Source organism: Magnolia sinica, chromosome 13 (assembly GCF_029962835.1).
Source record: "Magnolia sinica isolate HGM2019 chromosome 13, MsV1, whole genome shotgun sequence".
Taxonomy (NCBI): domain Eukaryota; kingdom Viridiplantae; phylum Streptophyta; class Magnoliopsida; order Magnoliales; family Magnoliaceae; genus Magnolia; species Magnolia sinica.
Genome location: NC_080585.1, coordinates 41,954,447 through 41,975,160, shown reverse-complemented (window position 1 = coordinate 41,975,160; position 20,714 = coordinate 41,954,447). Strand labels below are relative to the sequence as shown.

At 38.9% G+C, this 20,714-nt stretch overlaps 1 protein-coding gene, 1 long non-coding RNA gene and 1 other non-coding gene across 4 annotated transcripts in view; all 3 read left to right on the top strand.

The window, feature by feature from the left end:
* Positions 1 to 4,365, top strand: part of LOC131223664 (phenylacetaldehyde reductase-like) — a 31,836-nt gene extending 27,471 nt beyond the window's left edge. For both annotated transcript variants that reach the window (XM_058219117.1, XM_058219118.1), the window contains exon 7: positions 4,011 to 4,365. In XM_058219117.1, coding sequence (XP_058075100.1) covers positions 4,011 to 4,152 — 142 coding nt within the window. In that variant the 3' untranslated portion in view covers positions 4,153 to 4,365. The remainder of the gene's footprint in view (positions 1 to 4,010) is intronic.
* A 1,232-nt stretch (positions 4,366 to 5,597) lies between these two features.
* LOC131224347 (uncharacterized) lies at positions 5,598 to 6,933 on the top strand. Its single transcript, XR_009160841.1, has 3 exons — positions 5,598 to 6,466; positions 6,641 to 6,730; positions 6,856 to 6,933. It is a non-coding gene; the product is annotated as an uncharacterized LOC131224347 (long non-coding RNA).
* Positions 6,934 to 20,395: 13,462 nt separating this feature from the next.
* Positions 20,396 to 20,469, top strand: TRNAN-GUU (transfer RNA asparagine (anticodon GUU)). The gene has a single exon. It is a non-coding gene; the product is annotated as a tRNA-Asn (tRNA).
* Positions 20,470 to 20,714: the final 245 nt, after the last annotated feature.

The window sequence follows — 20,714 nt, the reverse complement described above, 5'->3', positions numbered from 1 at the left end:
ATTTTACTGTTTTACATGTCTCATTTTCTACCATTACTTTCCACTTCTTAAATACATCAAATACATTAGATTTATGCTTTAAGAAATAGATCCACGGTTTTCTACTAGCATCATCAATAAAAGAAACAAAATAACGTGAGCCACTAACATGAGCCACTAAGAGATAATACTTGTGCCGGTCCCCACACATTAGTGTGTACAAGCTCCAACAGATGCGGCTTTAGAGCGCGTTTTGTCTTCTTGAAACTTACCTTCTTCTGCTTATCATACACACAGTTCTCGTAGAATTCTAAATCAATAGACTTCAGCCCTGGTAACTTCCCTTTTGACAATAGCACTTTCATCCCCTTCTCACTCATATATCCCAACCTCTGCTGCCATAATTGTCCATTTACTTTAGTTGATGCGATTGCGAGTGAACTATACGATCCTTAAGTCACGTACAAAGTACCTTCATTCTTCCCTTGAGATATCACCAAAGCATCTTTTGTGATCTTCTAAGAGTCATTAGTGAATGTCGTCACATATCCAGTATCGGCCAACTGTCCTACTGAGATCAAATTCTGTCTCAAACTCGGTATATGTTTGACATCTTTCAATTTCAAAGTCGTTCCGTCTTTCTGATTTATATGAATGTTTCCCTTTCCAACAATACTGCACAACTCATCATCACCCAGGTGGATTCTCCCGAAGTCACCTGACAATGACATATAATCACGCGAAGTGGCATGAAACGAAGCACCCAAGTCTATGACCCAAGATTCATTCTTCACATCAAGAGACAATATCAATGCCTTTGTGTCGCTCTCATCAGATAGATTCACTGAATCCTTCCCGCCTTGAGAACTTCCTTCTTGTTTCTTAAGCCCACTGCAATCACGTTTCATGTGCCCCTTCTTGCCGCAATGCCAACACCCGTCGGTCCCTTGGACTTCTTCCTCGACTTAGAACGTCCATGTTTATTGTCTTATTTGTTCAATGATCTTTTTCTTCCTTCAACATTTAGAGCATTCCCTGAGTCCCCTAAAACTCCTGATGCCTTTCTTCTAGATTCTTCGCTGAGAATTAGACTGGTCACATCATCAAATTTAAGCTTTGTCGACCCTGGAGAATTGCTCATAGCAATCACCAAATCATCCTAACTGTTTGGCAAACTAGATAAGATCAATAACGTCCTGACCTCGTTATAAAAAACAATGCCAACGGATTTCAACTGGCTCGTGACTGTATTGAATTCGTTTAGATGTTTAGCCACGCTCCCACCATCTGACATCTTCATGTTGAATAGTTGTTTCATAAGATGAACCTTATTGGATGCTGAGGGTTTTTCATACATCGTAACTAGGGCTTCCATTAATTCTTTTGTAGTCTTTACTTTGGATATATTGAAGGCGACGCTCTTAGACAAAGAGAGTCGGATTGTTCCTAAAGCCTTCCGATCGAATAAAGATCATTCATCATCTGTCATCTTTTCTGGTTTCTTCTCTTTTCCTCTTAGAGCAATATAGAGGTCTTTTTGATACAGATAATCCTCCATTTGCATCTTCCAGAAAGCAAAGTTTGAACCATCAAACTTTTCAATTCTAGTATTCTCTTCTTTCGTTATCGCTCCCAATAGAACTAAACCAATAGCTCTGATACCAGTTGTTGCACAGCACGCCAACAACGCAGTGAACTGAGATTTAATCTTCGGTCTCACCCACAAACGATAAATAGAAAGAAATATAATCTAGAAGTAGAATCAAAGCATACCAAACAAATCATAAGACAAGATATACATAGAAAAACCCCCGAAAAAGGGTAAAAAAACCATGGGTACATACTTCTATGAAGAAAATGAGATTATAAGCAATGTACTAACCTTTTCCCTTTAGATGTATAGAGAAAACCTTTTGCCCACACCTTAGAATACCTTTTGCATACCCTAAAATAAATCCTAGGACCCCTATTTATAGTTTAGGCAACTTCCCTTTCACACCTCTACGAAACTGACTTAAATTTCCGCAGTCTATATCAAATCCGCAAAATGAATCTGCGTAACCTCGACTAGTCTAGCAGGCTACTCGACTGGTCAAGCGGACCCTCGACTGGTTGAGCAAGGGCCTCGACCGGTCGAGCACCGCGTACCCAAAAAATTGATGCTCGCCTCGATAGGTCAAGTTGGCCACTCGACCGGTCGAGCGGCCTTGTCCAGATGTGACTCCACATCTCAATAAAATAAACATTGAATGCTCACTATCGAAACCTTTATGGGCCAACAGAAATTTTGGTCAGGCTAATATTTGTATTTTCAGTTCATCCCGGTGGTAATTACCTTATGAACTATTTGGACGGCATATATAAATTACAATGGGCCCCAGGAGGGTTTTATTGGCCGGCATTTCCATCCCCACTGTTTCTTGTGGCGTGCCCCACTTGAGTCCAAAACTCAAGTAGGACACGCCATAGGAAAAGTTGGCGATTGAATGCTCACCATTGAAACTTTCATGGGCCAAGAGAAGTTTTGGTCAGGCTAATATTTATATTTTCAGTTCATCCCCTGTGGTAATTACCTTATGAACTATTTGGACGGCATATATAAATTACCATGGGCCCTAGGAGGGTTTTATTGGCCGGCGTTTCCATCCCCACTATTTCTTGTGGCATGCCCCACTTGAGTCCAAAACTCAAGTGGGACACGCCATAGGAAAAGATGGGGATTGAATGCTTACCATTGAAACCTTCATGGGCCAACAAAAGCTTTGGTCAGGCTAATATTTGTATTTTCAATTCATCCCAGTGGTAATAACCTTATGAGCTGTTTGGATGGCATATATAAATTACAATGGGCCCCGAGAGGGTTTCATTGGTTAGCATTTCCATCCCTAATGTTTCCTGTGGCGTGCCCCACTTGAGTCCAAAACTCAAGTGGGCCACGTCATAGGAAAAGATGAGGATTGAATGCTCACCATTGAAACCTTCATGGGCCAACAGAAGTTTTGGTCAGTTAATATTTGTATTTTCAGTTCATCCCAGTGGTAATTACCTTATGAACTATTTGGATGGCATGTATAAATAACAGTGGGCCTTGGGAGGGTTTCATTGGTCGGCATTTCCATCCCCAATATTTCCTGTGGCGTGCCCCACTGAGTCCAATACTCAGGTGGGACACGCCACATGAAAAAGATGGGGCTTGAATGCTCACCATTGAAACTTTCATGGGCTAACAGAAGTTTTGGTTATTAGGCTAATATTTGTATTTTCAGTTCATTCCAGTGGTAATTACCTTATGAACTATTTGGATGGCATATATAAATTACAGTGGGCCCCAGGAGGGTTTCATTGGTCGACGTTTCCATATCCAATGTTTCTTGTGGCATGCACCACTTGAGTCCAAAACTTAATTGGGACACTCCATAGGAAAAGATGGAGATTGAATGCTCACCATTGAAACCTTCATGGGTCCACAAAAGTTTTGGTCAGGCTAATATTTATATTTTCAGTTCATCCCAGTGGTAATAACCTTATGAACTGTTTAGATAGTTTGGATAGCATATATAAATTATGGCAGGCCTGAGAGGGTTTCACTGGTCAGCACTTCCATCCCCACTGTTTCCTGTGGCGTACCCCACTTGAGTTTCCTATCTTACCTCTTTTGGGGCTCATGTCCTAACATAAGTTAGCGAAGCTGCTGGACTGAGTGGATGTCCCACAGACATTGCACATAGCTTCTGCCTAAAGGAACTTTCTGTAGGCAATTTTCTTCCATTATTTTCAGCATTGTCTATTCAAGGGTGTGTTCCACCAGATGAACAGTTCAGATATTGAATGACAGACCCAACCCGTGTGGACTAAGATTGTCCTCCTGATTTGATTTTTGGGGCATGCCCTATCCAAAAAGGCGTTGCAGATGAACAGTTGAGATCCCATGTCTTCCAACCATAGTTGGAGATATAGACGCAAGTGAAAACACCATAACTCTCTTACATGACCATACACATTGTGTAACTATCTGTTTGTTTGTGGTGTAGCTTCCCTAAGGACACTCAACCTGGATTACTGAGGGCTCAGAATCCAAGTAAAAAGCTGATTGCATTGGGCCTCAACTTCATCCCCATGGAAGAAATTATCAAGGATTCCGTGGAAAGCTTAAAGAGCAAAGGCTACGTCTAAAAGATAGTTATTTGTATGGGAAATGCAATGTACTTATATTCTGTCAGTGTGTGTTTATCTGTCTGCGTGGACACAGTGTTGTGTGCTCTTGAGGAGCATGTATGTGTGTTTCTAGTGTGATAATAATGGGGTCAGGACCTTATCTCCGGCTTCATAAGTCGGATCAAGTCCTTAATTTTGGACCCATAGAATAATAAATTGCAATTATTAGCATATGTAATTCTACATTTCTTGAATCCTAGAAACCAGTAACATGACATGCATGGTATTGTTATATACTAGAGGTTGCCAAAAGGCCCGATAGGTCAGGTCTGGCTAGCCCGCCATTTTCAACGGTTAAGCTGAGTATTTGCAAAGCGACCCAGCCCAACTTGGCTGGAGTACGGTTCCTCAGCTCATGAGCTGGGCAAGGCCTTTTTTTTTTTCCAGGTTTATACATGATGGGCTAGGCCTAGACATGCTTTGGACCAGTCCAGATGCAACCGTACTAAAATAATGCATGCTTGTTTGGTCAAGTGGGCCTATGGTTCAAGGTTCCAAAACATGGACATGATGGGACACGCATTGGATGGCCCGTAGACCGAAAATCCCCCATACTAATATGATCATAGCCACAGAATATTTCGATGTAATGGTGGAATGGGAATCATTGTTCTATCTTCTGTCTTAATTGTCTTTGTTGACCACCTATGGAAGGGTTTAGAATTTTGGACCACTTACATTGGAGCCCGTGATATTAACTATCCCGAGTCATTGAAGAATGAGACCTACTCATACAAACTGACTGTTGGGGGATTGTAGAAGCACACAAAGATGAATCTAAATAAGTAATCCAATTGCACCAAGCAAGCACAAAGAAGAACACAATGATTTAACGTGGAAAAATCCTTACGGGAAAAAATCATAGCACAAAGTGACAAATAGCATTATGAAAACAGAAATTACAAGTGAAGAGAGCTTACCCAATTCGAACAACCTCGAATGAAACCCTTGCTACACCATTGAAACCTTTTGAACAAATTAGAAACCCTAGAATTACCTCACAATCTAGATTATGCTCCAATATATAGTTTTTGGAAGAATCACAATCAAAATATGAAACAAATCTCACAAAATCGCAACTCGATGTCATCGAACACACTTCGATGTCATCGAAACTTATCTTTCGATGGTATCGAAGTCATGTCGATGGCATCGAACTAATACCCAATCAGTCCAGAGACGAGACATGAAAAGTAAGAGTGTCTGTTTCATCTACACCTAGATGATAAGTAAGAGTGAATTTGTTGGGATACTGTTCTGTTTCCTCTACACACAAATGATAAGTAAGAGTGTCCATTTCCTAAAATTGTTTCATTAGGCTACTCATTTACCCTTCTTTTTTTGCTGGCACCATTAGTATCAGGTGATCTAACCAACCCCCCCCCCCCCCCCCCCAAAAAAAAAAAAAAAAAAACAGTTACATTATGTGCTGTTCGAAAACTGCATTAGTCAATAAGTCCTCTTGGTACTTTGCTAGAATATTTTGAACATGTACATATGAGAGTGCTGATGGTTAACATTTGCATTTACTTCCTGTCACAAAATGCATTCAACAGTACTCATCTTATCTTCATAACACAAGTATAACACAAGTATCATTTGGACCAACCCCTTTATCTTTATTCCATATATGTTTGTTTGTGGGTTTTTTTTTTTGATGAATTTCATTTCTCTTTTTTACTCCTTGGATGTATATATGCTGCCATTAAGGAAAATTGGAATCAGGATATCAGCTTAGCACTTGTTTGGGTGTTACACAAAATGTGGACAGGACAGATGAACCAATCCGCAGGTGGGATGAAAGCCAACACTTCCATCTCATCTGGGATTTGGGGTCCGCAATGCTCTGCTTAGAGAGCATGGCTAGACAAACAGTTACGCTTCTTGACTTATTGGATGACTAGATTATGGTGTTACTTTACAACCCACCAGACTCGAATACTTTTAATTTGCTCATGACATTCACTATATCAATGGATGGATTCTTTATCATATTAGAAATGTTCTCTCCTGCTAATATTTGTTTGTATGGGTTAATAGATTTCTTTGCTTGATTTGGTTGCAGATCAAGTTTCATGTATCTGTTTGTTAATACAAAAGGGCGGTTGCATCTGTTGAATACATATCCAGTATAGTTGCCAGTTTAGAGCCCCTAATTCAATCCATGGATGGACAAAGCCATTCAGGGAACTTGCTTTTGCTTGAACAGAATTGTAGAGGAGGAAAATTTAATGTGTGGATGAAGCGGCGCAATGGAAGAGTAAGAGTGATTGTGAGCTCTCTCTCTCTCTCTCTCTCTCTCTCTCTCTCTATATATATATATATATATATATATATATATATATATATATATATATATATATATATGTATGTATGTATGTATCCCTCTTATTTGTTGGTAATTGAACCTTCTAACATGTTAGAATTTGTGAAATTTGTTATTTAGTGTGAAGAGTTTCATATGGAGCAAGCAGGCATTAAATTTGTAGTTGTTTCTTCTGGAAGTGTGGTGATCAATCAAACCCTTTTGCCTAAGGTCAGTCCATGATCAATCAAACCCTCCCACACCTACAGGTTCAAACACACATACAAGTGCAGAAACAGGCACACCTGTCTTTTACTGGGTTGATTCCAGTTTTTTTAATGAGTACCCTTCAACAGGTACAATTCAATCTCCAGCTATCATAAAAGGAACGGGTAGATAAGGCAAATGTTATACTTCCATTTAAACACCAAGGTATGCATACTGTAATTGCTGAACTTTGCTTGTTAAAAAATACTGATTGGCATTGATTAATTAGAAATATTATCTTTATTCCTAATTTTATTATCAATTTTTATTTTTTCTTTAACAACAATTTAGCCTTTTTCTATTTATTCGATATTTTCATTCTCGTCACTTCACATGAGAAAGTTTATAAATGATTACAGAAAAGACGAAAAAAAGCATTTCAAATGTTCATATATATTAGCTAATTCAGCAAACAAACAATTAGATTGACCAAATCATGCTATTTTAAAAACTCATTCTCAAATTCCACTAAAAATTTGATTTTTTTTTTCCTGGTATTCACTGTTGGGTGTTCATTAAATGGAATATACCAGGTGGAATGGAATCATCAATGAAACAGTGGATCAACATAAACACCATTGATTTTTTATGAAACATTTACACGTGACATTGAATTCTCTTTCTTTCAATGCTATAATTTGAGTAAATACCAATGATTTTTAGGAAATATTTACACGAATTTTTTATGTTTGGAATTTGGATGTACCTCAGTTTGATTTTTTTTTTTTTTAATTTAATTTTTTATTTTATTTTTAGACTTACCTTCTCGAATAGGTTGGTTGGTTTGGGGCTTTAGAGAAATGGGTTATCTAGTTTTGGATATGTGCGTTGATTAGGCAATTAATTATTATTAAAAAAAAATAAAATTATGAGAAGCACCGATGGCTAAAACTGTCGGTGAATGGCCGTCGGGCTTGAATTTTGGAAAGCTAAACCGTCAAAAACATCGACGGTTTTCGCCGTCGCCCTCAGTTGTCGGAAATGCGGATTGTTTTAGCCATCGAAAATGCCGACGGCTAAAACCGTCGCCCTAAGCCGTCAGAATTGTAGACGCCGACGGCTATCCGTCGGTGAGCAACTCCCATGTGCCCTTTCCCGATGGACCGTCCAACGGATTTTAGCCGTCGGGAAAGCTCATTGCCGACGGTTTTTAGCTGCCGGTGTTGCCCTGTTTTCTGGTAGTAATTGCTGATAATCAAAACATGAGCAAACACCACATATTTTCTCTTCTTTTACTTGTCTTTTGCTTTTTGTTTTTCCTTTCTTCTTTCTTAAGAGAGTATGAGTGAGAAAGAGAGCGGGGAGGAGGGAGTGAAAAGAGTATCAAAGACTAATAGCAGCGAGAGTGGAGAGAGCATGATTAGATCGAGATGAGAGAGAGAGAGGATAAGTGGGTTAAGGGTGCTGGTGCAAGTCGACCCGAGAGAGTGGGCCTGCAAGATCCGATGGTCTACACAATATGGAACCTTCGCAAAAAACCGAAGATCTACGAAGCACGTCTAGCGGTCCGCCTAACTACCATTGGAGTAGAGAGGTCCGATCAACCCTCTGACTCTACGGTTAAGATAGCCCCGAATTATGATTTATGGCTTTGATTGTGTAAGGGATGGGTAGGATGGATAGAATCTTTAGAGTATTATATCTTCGTTTTCTCTCTCAAACTCTTGTAACTATTTATTATTATTATTATTATTTTTTAGCTGGTTAGTACACCCCACTGTCAGTTCAAACTCTTGTAACTATCAAAATGCCTTTAAGGAGAGAACCCCTCCACATTTATAAGAGAGGGTCAAAGAGTCTGAATGAGGCTGAAAGATGATCTCATCCGATCTCACTCTTATCCAATTTGTAGTTCAAAGTTGAATTTTAAATTTAACTTTAAACAAACAAGAGAAAATAGGAAAGAGTAAATGAGGTAAACTCTCGTAGGACCCACCAACTAGTGATTGCTCACAAGTGGGCCCCACAGGCCCATGTCCAACATCTCTCAGTCAATCACATTATGTATAGGGGATAGGCATAAAGTAGATTATCTATTTAACTCATCTCATAACAACAAAAACCAAACATTATGATCAAAAGAATAATAAGTGTGGATCAGCTGGAACACTGTTGTCTTCTCATAGGTATTTTAGTACTAAGTGACCACCTAACTAGCACTCAATAACCCAAGCTTTATAATGTCCATCTTAGTAGCATGACCACAATGGATGGAGAACTCCCAATCTGGAGTACTCGTCCAATATACACACTTATTCAACTTATCGAGTTATTTTGAAAATTTAATTTTTTACAAATATCGATCTAAATCATTTTAAAATTATATAATAATATATACTTTTAAAAAGAATATTATTTGTAAAAATCTATCAAAAACTCGGTACTTCTGGTAGATAAGTCTTCAAGTGCATATTAATAGTTTTAGAAAGTTAGTGAAGTTATCACATGATCTTCTCTACATAAATGTGTAATTTAGAATCAATCAAGTAACTTTTCTAACGTAACCAAGTCTGACCAATCAACAACCCTTTATCATCGCACACTAAAGTAACGACACTCAATCTCATTCTCCTGTATACAAAAGGATGGTGGCTAAGGAAACAAAGGGTCAAATATGAGAATGGCTAGTAGCTCGCACGTTACAATGCTTATATTAAATCAAAGTAATCGGTAGGTAAAAAGGTCCCATCACGTACCTACAATTCACACCGTAAAGTAGATATGCACATCTCGGGTTTACAATACGTAGGTCATCTCACATGAGGTATGACTCATCTCATATCCTCATGACTTGGCTTTTATTCTGGCCATAACATTTATTGCATGAAGAGTAAATGAACGATTATATTATTCGATGTGATCAGTCTCATCTTCAATCTTTTAGGACTGAAGGCAGATACGACTCATTCATACTTTGATCCTCTATCATTCATAATAAAGAATGGCTCACACCTTGGCATATGAACATTACCTCGATTGTACTTCTCTTGTATATTCAAGGTTAGTCAACCCATGTGAGTGAGTGATCGACCTGCTGACAAAGGTAAAATTTTTACATGATCTCAAGGCAAATGTTGCTGATCTACATACTTAGTTAGTATTAGTGCCTAATATTGAATAAAAATAATTTATTATTCATAAATGAAAAATCATAAGTACATGATATACGGATATCATGCAAGCTCTCCTTAATCTCATTTGCTTGACGTGAACTTGGAATATATCTCTACCTAAAGGCTTTGTCATGGGATAAACCAATATCTCTTTTATGGGAATGTAGCTGAGAGTGACCTTCTTATCCGTCACTTGATCATAAACATAATGATACTTGATTTCATCTTCAATATAAGGACAAGATTTCTTGTTTGGCTTGCTAGTTTCTTTATATATAGGGGTTTCAACAATTTTTGAATTTTTCATCTTGAACCGTTTTAAGATCTTTTGTAGGTAGGTGGCCTAAGACAAGCCTATAAATCTCCTAGGGTGGTCCCTGATAATCTTTACCTCAAGAATAATATTGGCTTCACCGAGATCTTTCATATGAAAGTTTAAGAAAAGTCAATATTTAGTCTTCATCAGTAGTTGCATATCATTTACCAACCAGGAGGTTATTGTCCACATATAAAGATAATATCTAAAAAGATCTTCTTGACTATTTCATATATACACAATGTTCTTCTTAAGTCAGTGTGAACCCTAAAATGATGATGGCTAATTGAAACTTTATGTACTATTATTTTAAAGATTGCTTGACTCCATAGATAGATTAGACTGGCAATCTTTCAGTAAGTTCTTGGAGAGTCCTGAACGTTGGATTTTCCAATAACATGTGAAAGGATTTGAGCCAAAGGTAAGGGAGTTTTGGAGGTGCCGGGCAGCTGTGGCTGTTAAGGTTAACAGGTTAGGATCGGTCGGGTCCTATGGTACTCATATCAGGGTTTGGGTCTTCACAGGTTTCGTGTCCTTTCGGGTCGGGATCTTGTTCTTAAAGACCCTGAACTGGATCCAATTGGGCATCCATCGTGTATTTAAATCTAAGTTTTTAGTTGGTTTAGGTCAAAAAAGAGCATTTACCAGGCCTGGCCTACTTGATGGACGGCTTTAGATCACACGCACATGTGCCACATGCGTGGTAAGTGGATCTCTTAGATGCCTGTGGCTTGGAAAACCTTGTTCTATTCCTAGAATAAACAATATATTCAATGAGGTCTCACTTCCAAGCGGTTTGGACCACAAGCACCTACCCAGATGATAACTTCCAACCTGTTAAGTGTATGTGAAATCGAACCCTTCCAATTGGTTAGCCCCACCATGAGGATGACATAATACAAAAATCATCCCTATCTACTTATCAGATGGGACACACGATCCCAACTCTCCCCTGCCAATCGAATTGTGTTATTGGACTGTCATGATTTTTGAGTTCCGAAGTCTGGCGTGGATCAGGTGAGTCCGGGGAAACAGGTTGGTGGGTGAGTCCTTGACTCCAGGCCACCTCAAAGTATGTGTTGTATATCCGTACCGTCCATCCAATTTCCATGCTCATTCTTGGACAAGAATGAAACTGATATATACAAATGTCAGGTGGAACGCACCAAAAGAAGCAATGGTCATTGAAACGCCCACAATTAAAAACTTCCTAGGGTTCACCGTAATGTTTATTTGCCATCCAACCTGTTGATAAGGTCACAAAGACATAGGTTAAGTGAAAACACAAATATCAGATTGATCCAAAAATTTTGTGGCCACAAAGTTTTTAATGGCCAATCACCACTGTCTCCTATGGTGTGGTCCACCTGAGATTTGGATCTGCTTCGCTTTTGGGCCCACGTCCTAAATTGGTCAAGCAAAACGGATGGATTGTGTGGATATACAATCCGTACACCGAGGTGGGCCGAACGGTCAGGGACTCTCCCACTAAGCTAATCCCTGGACACACTTAATCCACGCACGACGGAGTCAAGATGAGGCAACACCTCCGATGGACAGGGTGGATCTGCATGCACGTTAATCTAGTGTGCTTCCCACCTCCTCCAGGCCCACGTCATGCGATGGTCTATTGATTTGAACAGTCTATATTCTCTAAATTAAACTACCACAAGATACAAGATATTTTCCCATAATCATGCTTTAATATAATCCTCACTCACCTTTGATTTTTGACTTTCACACGAGTTATTGATTTATTTATTTTTTATTTTTTATTTTTTATTTTATTTAAAAAAAAAAAAGAGAATACCCCGATGAAGCCTATATTTTGGTTAAATTTCAAAAAAAATAAAAATAAAATAAAAAATAAAAATAAAAATTCTACTTTTAAACTCTCTTAAATCCGTTAAAAGTTTTCAAATACAGTGAAAAAAAAAAAAAAACCCACACATTCTGACTTTGACTAATGGCAATCAAATAATTCGGTCAGTGATATTTCAAAAAGACTATTATGCCTCTTGTAATTAATTTATATATATATATATATATATATCTATATATATATATATATATTTAAATTATGCCCCAGAAGGGTTTGGTTGATTTATGCCATCCATCCTTCGTAGATTATAATTTGAGGGCATGTGCTAAAAAGGAAAAAGATCCAAATCTCAGCTAGACCCCACAAGAGTTAAATTAGCAATTAAATTCTACCATTAAAAAATGCTAGGGCCCATTATAATTTCTTTTTTGCTTACCAACTTACTCACTAAATGACGTGGACCTAAATTAAAGAGCCCACTAAAATTCTGTTTTTCCATCTAATCAGTTTGGCCCCTAAGAAATTATCAAGGGTAGGTGTTCATTTCCTTCCATTTCCTGTGGTGTGCTCCAATTAAGATTTGGATCTGCCTAGTATTTGGGCCGTGCCTTGAAATGACCTTGAAAAATGGATGGATGGTGTGGATATACCACATATATCATGTGATGTGAGCGGTTCAAATTAGTTCCATCTTTCTCAATTATCTTGGCTGGAACTTAAACCAGGTCTGAGTCAAATAGCAATGATTTGAAGCACTTTCTTAAGGATTATCGGCTTACCAATTGTTTACCATATCTCCTCTCTCGTTCAGATCATGAGCTAGAACAACTAAGATGATTTTTCGAGTATCAATGACCATTACCAATCAATGGATTCATGCTCAAATCCCTCCACGATGATTTTTTTATTACAATTTTGACTGAGTGAGAGAGGGATATATAGTTTCATTTGTTGGTAGTTTGGGGGATACATAAATCATAATGATGCCACAACTTTTGAAAAACTAAGGGGGAGATGGCCAGCATATGCAAATTTTGGTGGAAAAAGAAGGTAAGTGGGGCCACCATGATCTTTGTGAAAATTTACCTTGTTCAACCATTATGAGAGTTTATTTTAGGAGATAAGAAAAAAAAAGAGCCAAATCCAAAACTTAAGTGGGCCACATGAGAGGAAACAATGGGGTTGAACAACCACCGTTGAAATATTTGTATGGCTATAAAAGTTTTGTATTAAGATAAGCCTTTTTTTATTTACAATTCATCCTAGTGGGAATGACCTTACATATGGTTTGGATGGCATCTAAACATTAACGGAGAGCCCAGGAAGGTTTCAACAGAAAGCTTTCAATAGGAAGGTTTCAACTGATAGGTGAGGCCCAACTATTTTTGTGTGGTGCCTACCCGAAAATCTAGCTTGTACATTTGTTCTTTCTTAACAAAGATATAGGGGCATGGCCTTTCTTTTGAAAAAAAAAACAAAGAGGAGGAAGGTTTCAACTGTAGTTATTTCATTTTCCAGATTTCCCTCTCATGTAGCTCACTTGGGTATAGGATTCGGTTAATTTTTGTCACGTGCTAAAATGAACTCACAACATAGGTAGACGGGATGGATTACTCAGAGACATCATGGTGGGACCCACTTAACTTCCCATCGTAAGAACTTCCTGCAGATAAGGAAATATGCTTCCTAAACCAGCAACGAGTTAGGCTTTTATCGTACCGAGTAGTAAACTTTGGTGGGCCTACCGTGAATGTATGTGGTTTATCTATGCCAACCATCCATTTTTCCTGCTCATGTTAGTAGTTAAGCCTAAAATTAAAACATATCCAAAGTTCCAGTGGACCACACCATAGGAAATAGTGGGAATAATGATTTCCACCATTGAAACACCGTTGAAACTTTCTTGGGGCCAATAGTGATGTTTATTTGTCATCCAACCTATTTATAAGATCACACAGACATGGATGAAGAGAAACCACAAATATCAGCTTGATCCAAAACTTTCGTGGCATCTGAGAATTTTTCAACACTAGACGTTCAATTCACACGGTTTTGTGTGGTGTGGTCCACTTGAACTATGTATGGATATGCTTCATTTCTAGGCTCAAGACATAAAATAATCTAGTAAAATGGATGGGCAGAGTGGATAAAATACATACATCATGGTGGGCCCCACAGAGTTTACTCAGTACACAGCGATACGAGTTACTTTGTAAGCAATCCCTTCTGGGACGGGCGCCCATTGGGTACTACTCCCACCTAGGGGTGTACATCAAGCCAAACCAAGTCGATATGGCCTCAGCTCGACTCGGCTCGGCCACTAGCTGACCTCAGCTCGAACTTGTCTCGGCTCGGTCCTCAAGCCCGACTGGCCAGCTCGACTCGGTTTGGTCAGCAGCTCGGGCTGAGTTCGAGCTAAGATTTAGCCGAGTTTTTCTATGCGGCATTTCCACAAACACCTGGACTGCACCTTCAAAATCCCATTGTTTGTAAAACAGTAGCAAAGATTGTTTAGGTATTTTATCAAATACCTTCCAAGCAACATAATTTTTTTTTTTTTAAAATTGTATTTGTTTCGTATACATGCCTTCCTTGCCACCAGCCACACTTCGTTGAGTCATTTCATCAAACACTTGGTGAGCAACATCAATATCAAAGTAACCGAGTCACTGAATTGGTTCGATCTGAGTTCAATTCGAGCTGGGTTAGATCCGAGTTGAGTCGAGTTGGGGCCAGCTCGAACTCATTTTTGAGCTCAAAAAATCAGCTCGACTCGGCTCGAACTCAGCTTCGAACCTACTCGAATCGAGCTTTTTTGAGTCGAGTCGAGCGATCTAACCGAGCTAGCTCGGTTCGTGTACACCCCTACTCCCACCAAGACCTAGTTGGAGATGGATGGTCTAGGGTCTCTTTTTGGCCCACCATAATGTATATGTTTTATCAACGTCGTTCATCAATTTTAACATATTATTGTAGGGGATGATCTAAAAAAAGAGGCAGATTAAAGGCTTAAGTGGACCACACCACAAGAACTAGCGGGGATTGAAAGTTGACCTTTTAAAATTTATCTGAGGGCATAAAAATTTTGGATCAAGCTGATATTTTTTCCCTTCGTATATGTCTACGCAACCTTATTAATACGTCGGATTGCAAATAAACTTCATATAAGTCCACGTAGCCTTATGAATAGGTCGGTTGGCAAATAAACATCACAGTGGGCTTTAGGAAGTTCTCAACGAATGTTAGGAATTCAATCCTCTGCTTCCTGTGGTGTGATCCACTTGAGCATTAAACCTGCTTCCTTTTTGGGCACATGCACTTAAATGATCTGTCAAAATGGATAAAACATCTACGTCATGGTGGGCCTCACAAATCCTCTGATAGTACCTTCCGTCCATAGCTAGGTCCTGGTGGAGGTGATACCCAATCCACGTCCTTCCAAACCAGCAAGGTGGGTGATGGTTTGGCCCTAGAAAGGTTTCAACGGTGGGTGTCATTATCCCCACTTTCCTAGGGCAAATAAGAGGAGCCTCCGCGTACTAGCATACCGAGTAACTCTATGGGACTCACCGTGGATGTACGTCTTATCCAAGCATTCTGATGATTTTTTTATTTTTTATTTTTTTATTTTTTTATACATATCCTTTTAGTTCATGGGTCCAAAATGGAAGAATATCCAAAGCTCAATTAGACCACAACAAAGGAAATAGTGGAAAATGATATCCACTGTTGAAACCTTCCCAGGGTCTACATTGATGTTTTTTTTATTTATTTTTAACCATCCAACCTATTCATAAGTATAGGGTTGTGATGTAGTAATAAACTCGGTGAGACCGAGGTCGAATCCCAAGGGATTGATACCTGTTCGTTGTCTGGAACTAAGTAGAACTAGAACTTAGACTAAGATGTAATCTAAATCAAATAGAATTTAAGGAATAATTGTGGAATAATTATCTAAAACTTAAACAATTCAGGGAAGGGAAACTAGGGATTCAGAGGATCCACTTGTAGAGTCAGGGAGATCTTATGCCTGTATTAAGAATCATGGAAATCAAACTGAACTTACTTGATTTAGTCTTCACGAGATGAAAGGAATATGAATCAGAATGGATTCCATCATTAAACCATGCCCAGGAGACAGAGCAAACAACAGAATTAAACCAATTACCAACCAATCAGATGATTATGAAGGTTAGAAAGGATACCGCCATCCAACCATGCCCAGGAGACGATGGCGAACAACAGGGCTTCCTGACGTCATAATCAAAATAAGGAAAAAGAAATACTCAAAGCCATTGCAAACCCATTGTAATGTCAGTCACAACAGGCCATTAAAGACTACAAATATTCTCATAATAAATTTAAATAAAAAATCAATTCAGTCTAAATAAAAGGCATAGCAACAGTCTCCCATCACGCTACAGGCTTCACCTCTTAGCCCTAGCTAAGAGGTTCAGCCAGACATGGATGAGCTGGATCTCTTAAAAATAAACAAATTAAAATAAAAATAAAAAGAAAAAGAAACTCTCTAGCCTCCCAGTCTGCCCCACGGCCGCCTCCAGCCAAGCTTCTTGAATCCTCCACCGATCTCCCCCTTTTTCCCTTCTTCTCCTCCCTCCTTTATAGCCCCCCAGTCGGAGAAGAGTTTCCGCACTTTATGCGGAAGTTTTAGGCAGCAGCCGTGTCGGCTGGGGCTTTCATTCTTCCTTTATGCAGTCAGTACGCAGCAACCGGTGGAGGACCCGCGATCAACCCGCGTTTGGAATAATAGCGGATCCGTTTCGGCTATCTGATCCATTCGAACTTCTTGGTGGTGGTCACGGCTCCATGTTGATGAGTTTGAAAGGTTTGGATTGCTGATCTGATCACCATCTCGATCAAGGAACGGCCCGGAAGTCCCGGTTGCGCGCAACAGAGCTTGCGTGCTTCTTACGCTGGGACGTCGGTGGAGTCCATGATCGAATTCGGTTGAGAAATCCATACCGTCCATTGAAATCCTTGTGAAAAACCATTCGGGAATGGTGATTTTTGGAGTGAAATCGGTGGGGTACACAAGATCTTCTACTCCACCGTCCATCCTGCGTTTAACGGCTGGGATCGCGAAGACGCTTGCAAAGTGGCAAAAAGACACCTAGGCGTTGGTCTTGGCCATCTTATAAGACATGTGAACGGGTCAGATCATCGAAATGAAGAGCGAGTGGGGCCCACAGCGATCACCCAGTGAGACAGCGTCGGACGCTATTTCCATATCAAAAACGGACTTCGGTCAGCCCCTTGCTTGACCGGACTCTCCATCCGGTGCACTTCCCATTCACATGTACCCTATGTACATGCAATGTACATATGGGTTCATTGTGATGTTCAAGAGAAATCTGTACCGTCCATCTGATTCTTCATATTTAAGGCGTTGAGACCGAAGATGAGGCATATCCAGAGATCAGGTGGGCCCCAGATCAGTAAATTGTGGGCTAATCTGTCCGTTGGGCCACTTCCACAGCGATCCAATGGATGATTTTTGATGTGTACGGTTAATTTGTGGGCCCCTGGCCATGTATGAAGTTTTGAGCTGAACGGATGGTGGGAACCCCATGATCTTGCATTCTGGCTGACTTTCAGGTCGCTTGAGTTTCAGATCCTCGATTTTCACGGATCCCTGGCGTGTAATTCCATATATCTTGGTCCCCTGGAGTCCGTCCCTTGCCTTGGTGCATTCTGAATGTTAAATCCGTGCTTTTAGCATCCCGATCCAGTCCCAGCTCGTAATTCCACATTGCAACACAAACATGATTAAAATGGGTTACTAAACGGTACCATGTTCATAAATTCAGGCAATAACTGGGTCTGATATGCAATATTTGACCCTCAACAATCCAACCTATTCATAAGGTCGCATGAATAAAGACGAAGGAAAAACACAAATATTTGCTCGATTCAAAACATTTGTTTCCCAAGAAGTTTTCATTGGCAAGTAAAAGGCGTTCAATTCCTACAATTGTGGTGTGATTCACTTGAGAGTTGTATATGGTTCAATTTCAGGTTTAATGACCTTAAATGATCTTGTAAAATGGATGGACGGCATAGCACTATGCAAAAAAAAAAAAAAAAAAAAAAAAACGAACAACTTTCCATAAATCGCTGTTAACGACAGACATCGTCTGTTGTATGGTCCATCGAATTTTGTTGTCATATGTAAATCCCAAACCATTGATATGGTCCGTTGAAAATATTTGACAGATCTGATCAGTCAGGAAAAAAGAATGGATTATCTCCATCATGAAACTTAAAATGTCCATCGCAGAACTTTGGAAAAACTCCATTGAGCGTTCTAAAATTTTCGACGGATATGGTCCATCGCTACTCATCGGATAAGTACCGGACCGGCTTGTTGATTTAAAACATCTGAAAGTAGTGACGGATTTGGTCCGTCATCAAAATTTCTGCAAAAATAAAAGCTTTTACAATTATTTTTTTTGAATCTATTACACTAGATATCTATACACAAAAAACATAATACGAAGGCATATATAAAAGCGTTCAAATGCATGGATTGTAAAAACTCATACAATATCTATACACAAAAAACATATCTTAATCATGTCTATCTGTTCACTTGGGCAATCCATTAATAAAATTTCTGCTAAAATTAAAATTAGTATTTACGTTTGTTATTTTATGAATCTATTGCACCTGATAGCATTTCTATACACATCAAAATTATAATATGAAGGTATATAAGACTATTCATTGTAAAACACAGAGAATATCTATATGCATCATCATAATATAAAGGCTAGAAAGCATATTTGAATAATGTCACGTGGGCCAATTGGTTAAAAATTTCTTAAGAGAAAAAACGACGGACAAGGTCCGTCGTAAATCTAAGTATTTTTGTGCCACTTTCACATCTTGGCGTAGTGGATGACATAGTTTACTCAGTATGCTTAATGTACTGTGTAATACTCTGTATACTTAGTGTACCAAGTATGTAGATATATTCACTTCTGTTTATGACGTAGGCTATAACATGAAATAATAATGAGAAAGATCATCGTCTCTCTCAAGTAGTAACGGCCTTGAATCTACAAGGTAGTTTTTTGAATCTACAAGAAAAAAGAAGAAGATAGAGCTTAGATATTTTTTTTATTAAATAATGTGGTGTGTATTTTTTCTTAATTACACCCTTAATAAAGAAAAAATAAACTAAAATTTATAATTATACCCAAAATAGTAATACTCATCTAAAGCCTAATTTGCTATAAATAGAAAGTATCAATAAACCTTATTATATGAGTTGTAGTATGATTACAAGTAAATTTTAAAAAAGACGAAAATTTAAGACCAAAAATAGGAAAATATGATAGAAATCGAATTTACTAAAAATAGTAAAAAAATCTCCTAAATTCTATTTTGAGCTGGAAAAGTGCGTTTTCTCACAAAACAGATAGATACAACCAACTATGTGGGTTGGTTCATACCAAATAACATGTTCTACTCCAAATTCATATGTTATGCATCTTATAATGATACCCCAATCAAAAGTTATGCCTAATTTATGGTTCACACTTTAAACAGTAATTTCTCTCTATTCAAAATAATAATAATAATTTTTTTTTATTTATTTGAATAGCCCTGGGACTCAATTACATCATGCTATAGGACTCAGCTGGACTCAGCTTGGATAGGATGGATTACTTTTGTTTTCCTTTGGCCTTCTTCTAGCTCAGTTGTGCTAGAAAAGTATACGCATCATATCCTACATGAGGTTACTGCCCTTTGTCCCAGCTCGGCCAAGACGTGCCTCTGAGGGACCATCGTGATTCATAGGTTTTATCCACACCACCCTTTCATTATGCCATATCATTTTGCCAAATCAACACCACAGGAAGCAGCTTTAATAACGATGACCACCATTGAAGCCTTCTTAGGGAACATCATGATGGCCATCCAGCCCGTTCGATAAGGTAACATAGACCCGGATGAAGAGAAAACACAAATAGCAGCTGATTCAAAACTTCCACACCTCCTTAAGAACTTCCACTATGTGGTCCACTTGAGCCTTATATCTGCCTCATTTTTTGGCTTATAAACTAAAAGGACATGGAAAAAGGGATGAACAGTGTGGATGAAACCCATGCGTCATAGTGGCTCCTCAGAGGACCTGCCTTTGCCGAGCTCTGTACAGCTGGGGGTAGTACCCAATTCGCGCCGCTTGATCATCCGTCTACCTTGAATTCTCAGTAGGTTGATACACTGACGGAGTAAAATCATCTGTGCAGTCGCATGCTATTATGGTACATGTACAATAAATGTACATCAATCCTAATCGTTAAAGTTGCATGTCAATTTCACTAGAATAATGCCACTAAAAGTGTCAACAAGCTGGAATAGCTCAGTTGGCTAGAGCGTGTGGCTGTTAACCACAAGGTCGGAGGTTCAAGCCCTCCTTCTAGCGATTGATTATTTCTACCAGAATATTGTACCGGCCTACCTTTTTTTTTATTTTTTGGGTCATCCAGTCACTCTGTCAATATTTCTATCAAGTATTGTACCAGCCTACTTAATTTTACTGCAGCCATCCAGTCACTCTCTATCAATATTTTTTAAGTATTGTACCGGCCTACCTGCCCACTTGTTTTTTATTGCGGTTACCCAGCCACTCTATCAATATTTCTACAAATTATTGTACCCAGCCCACTT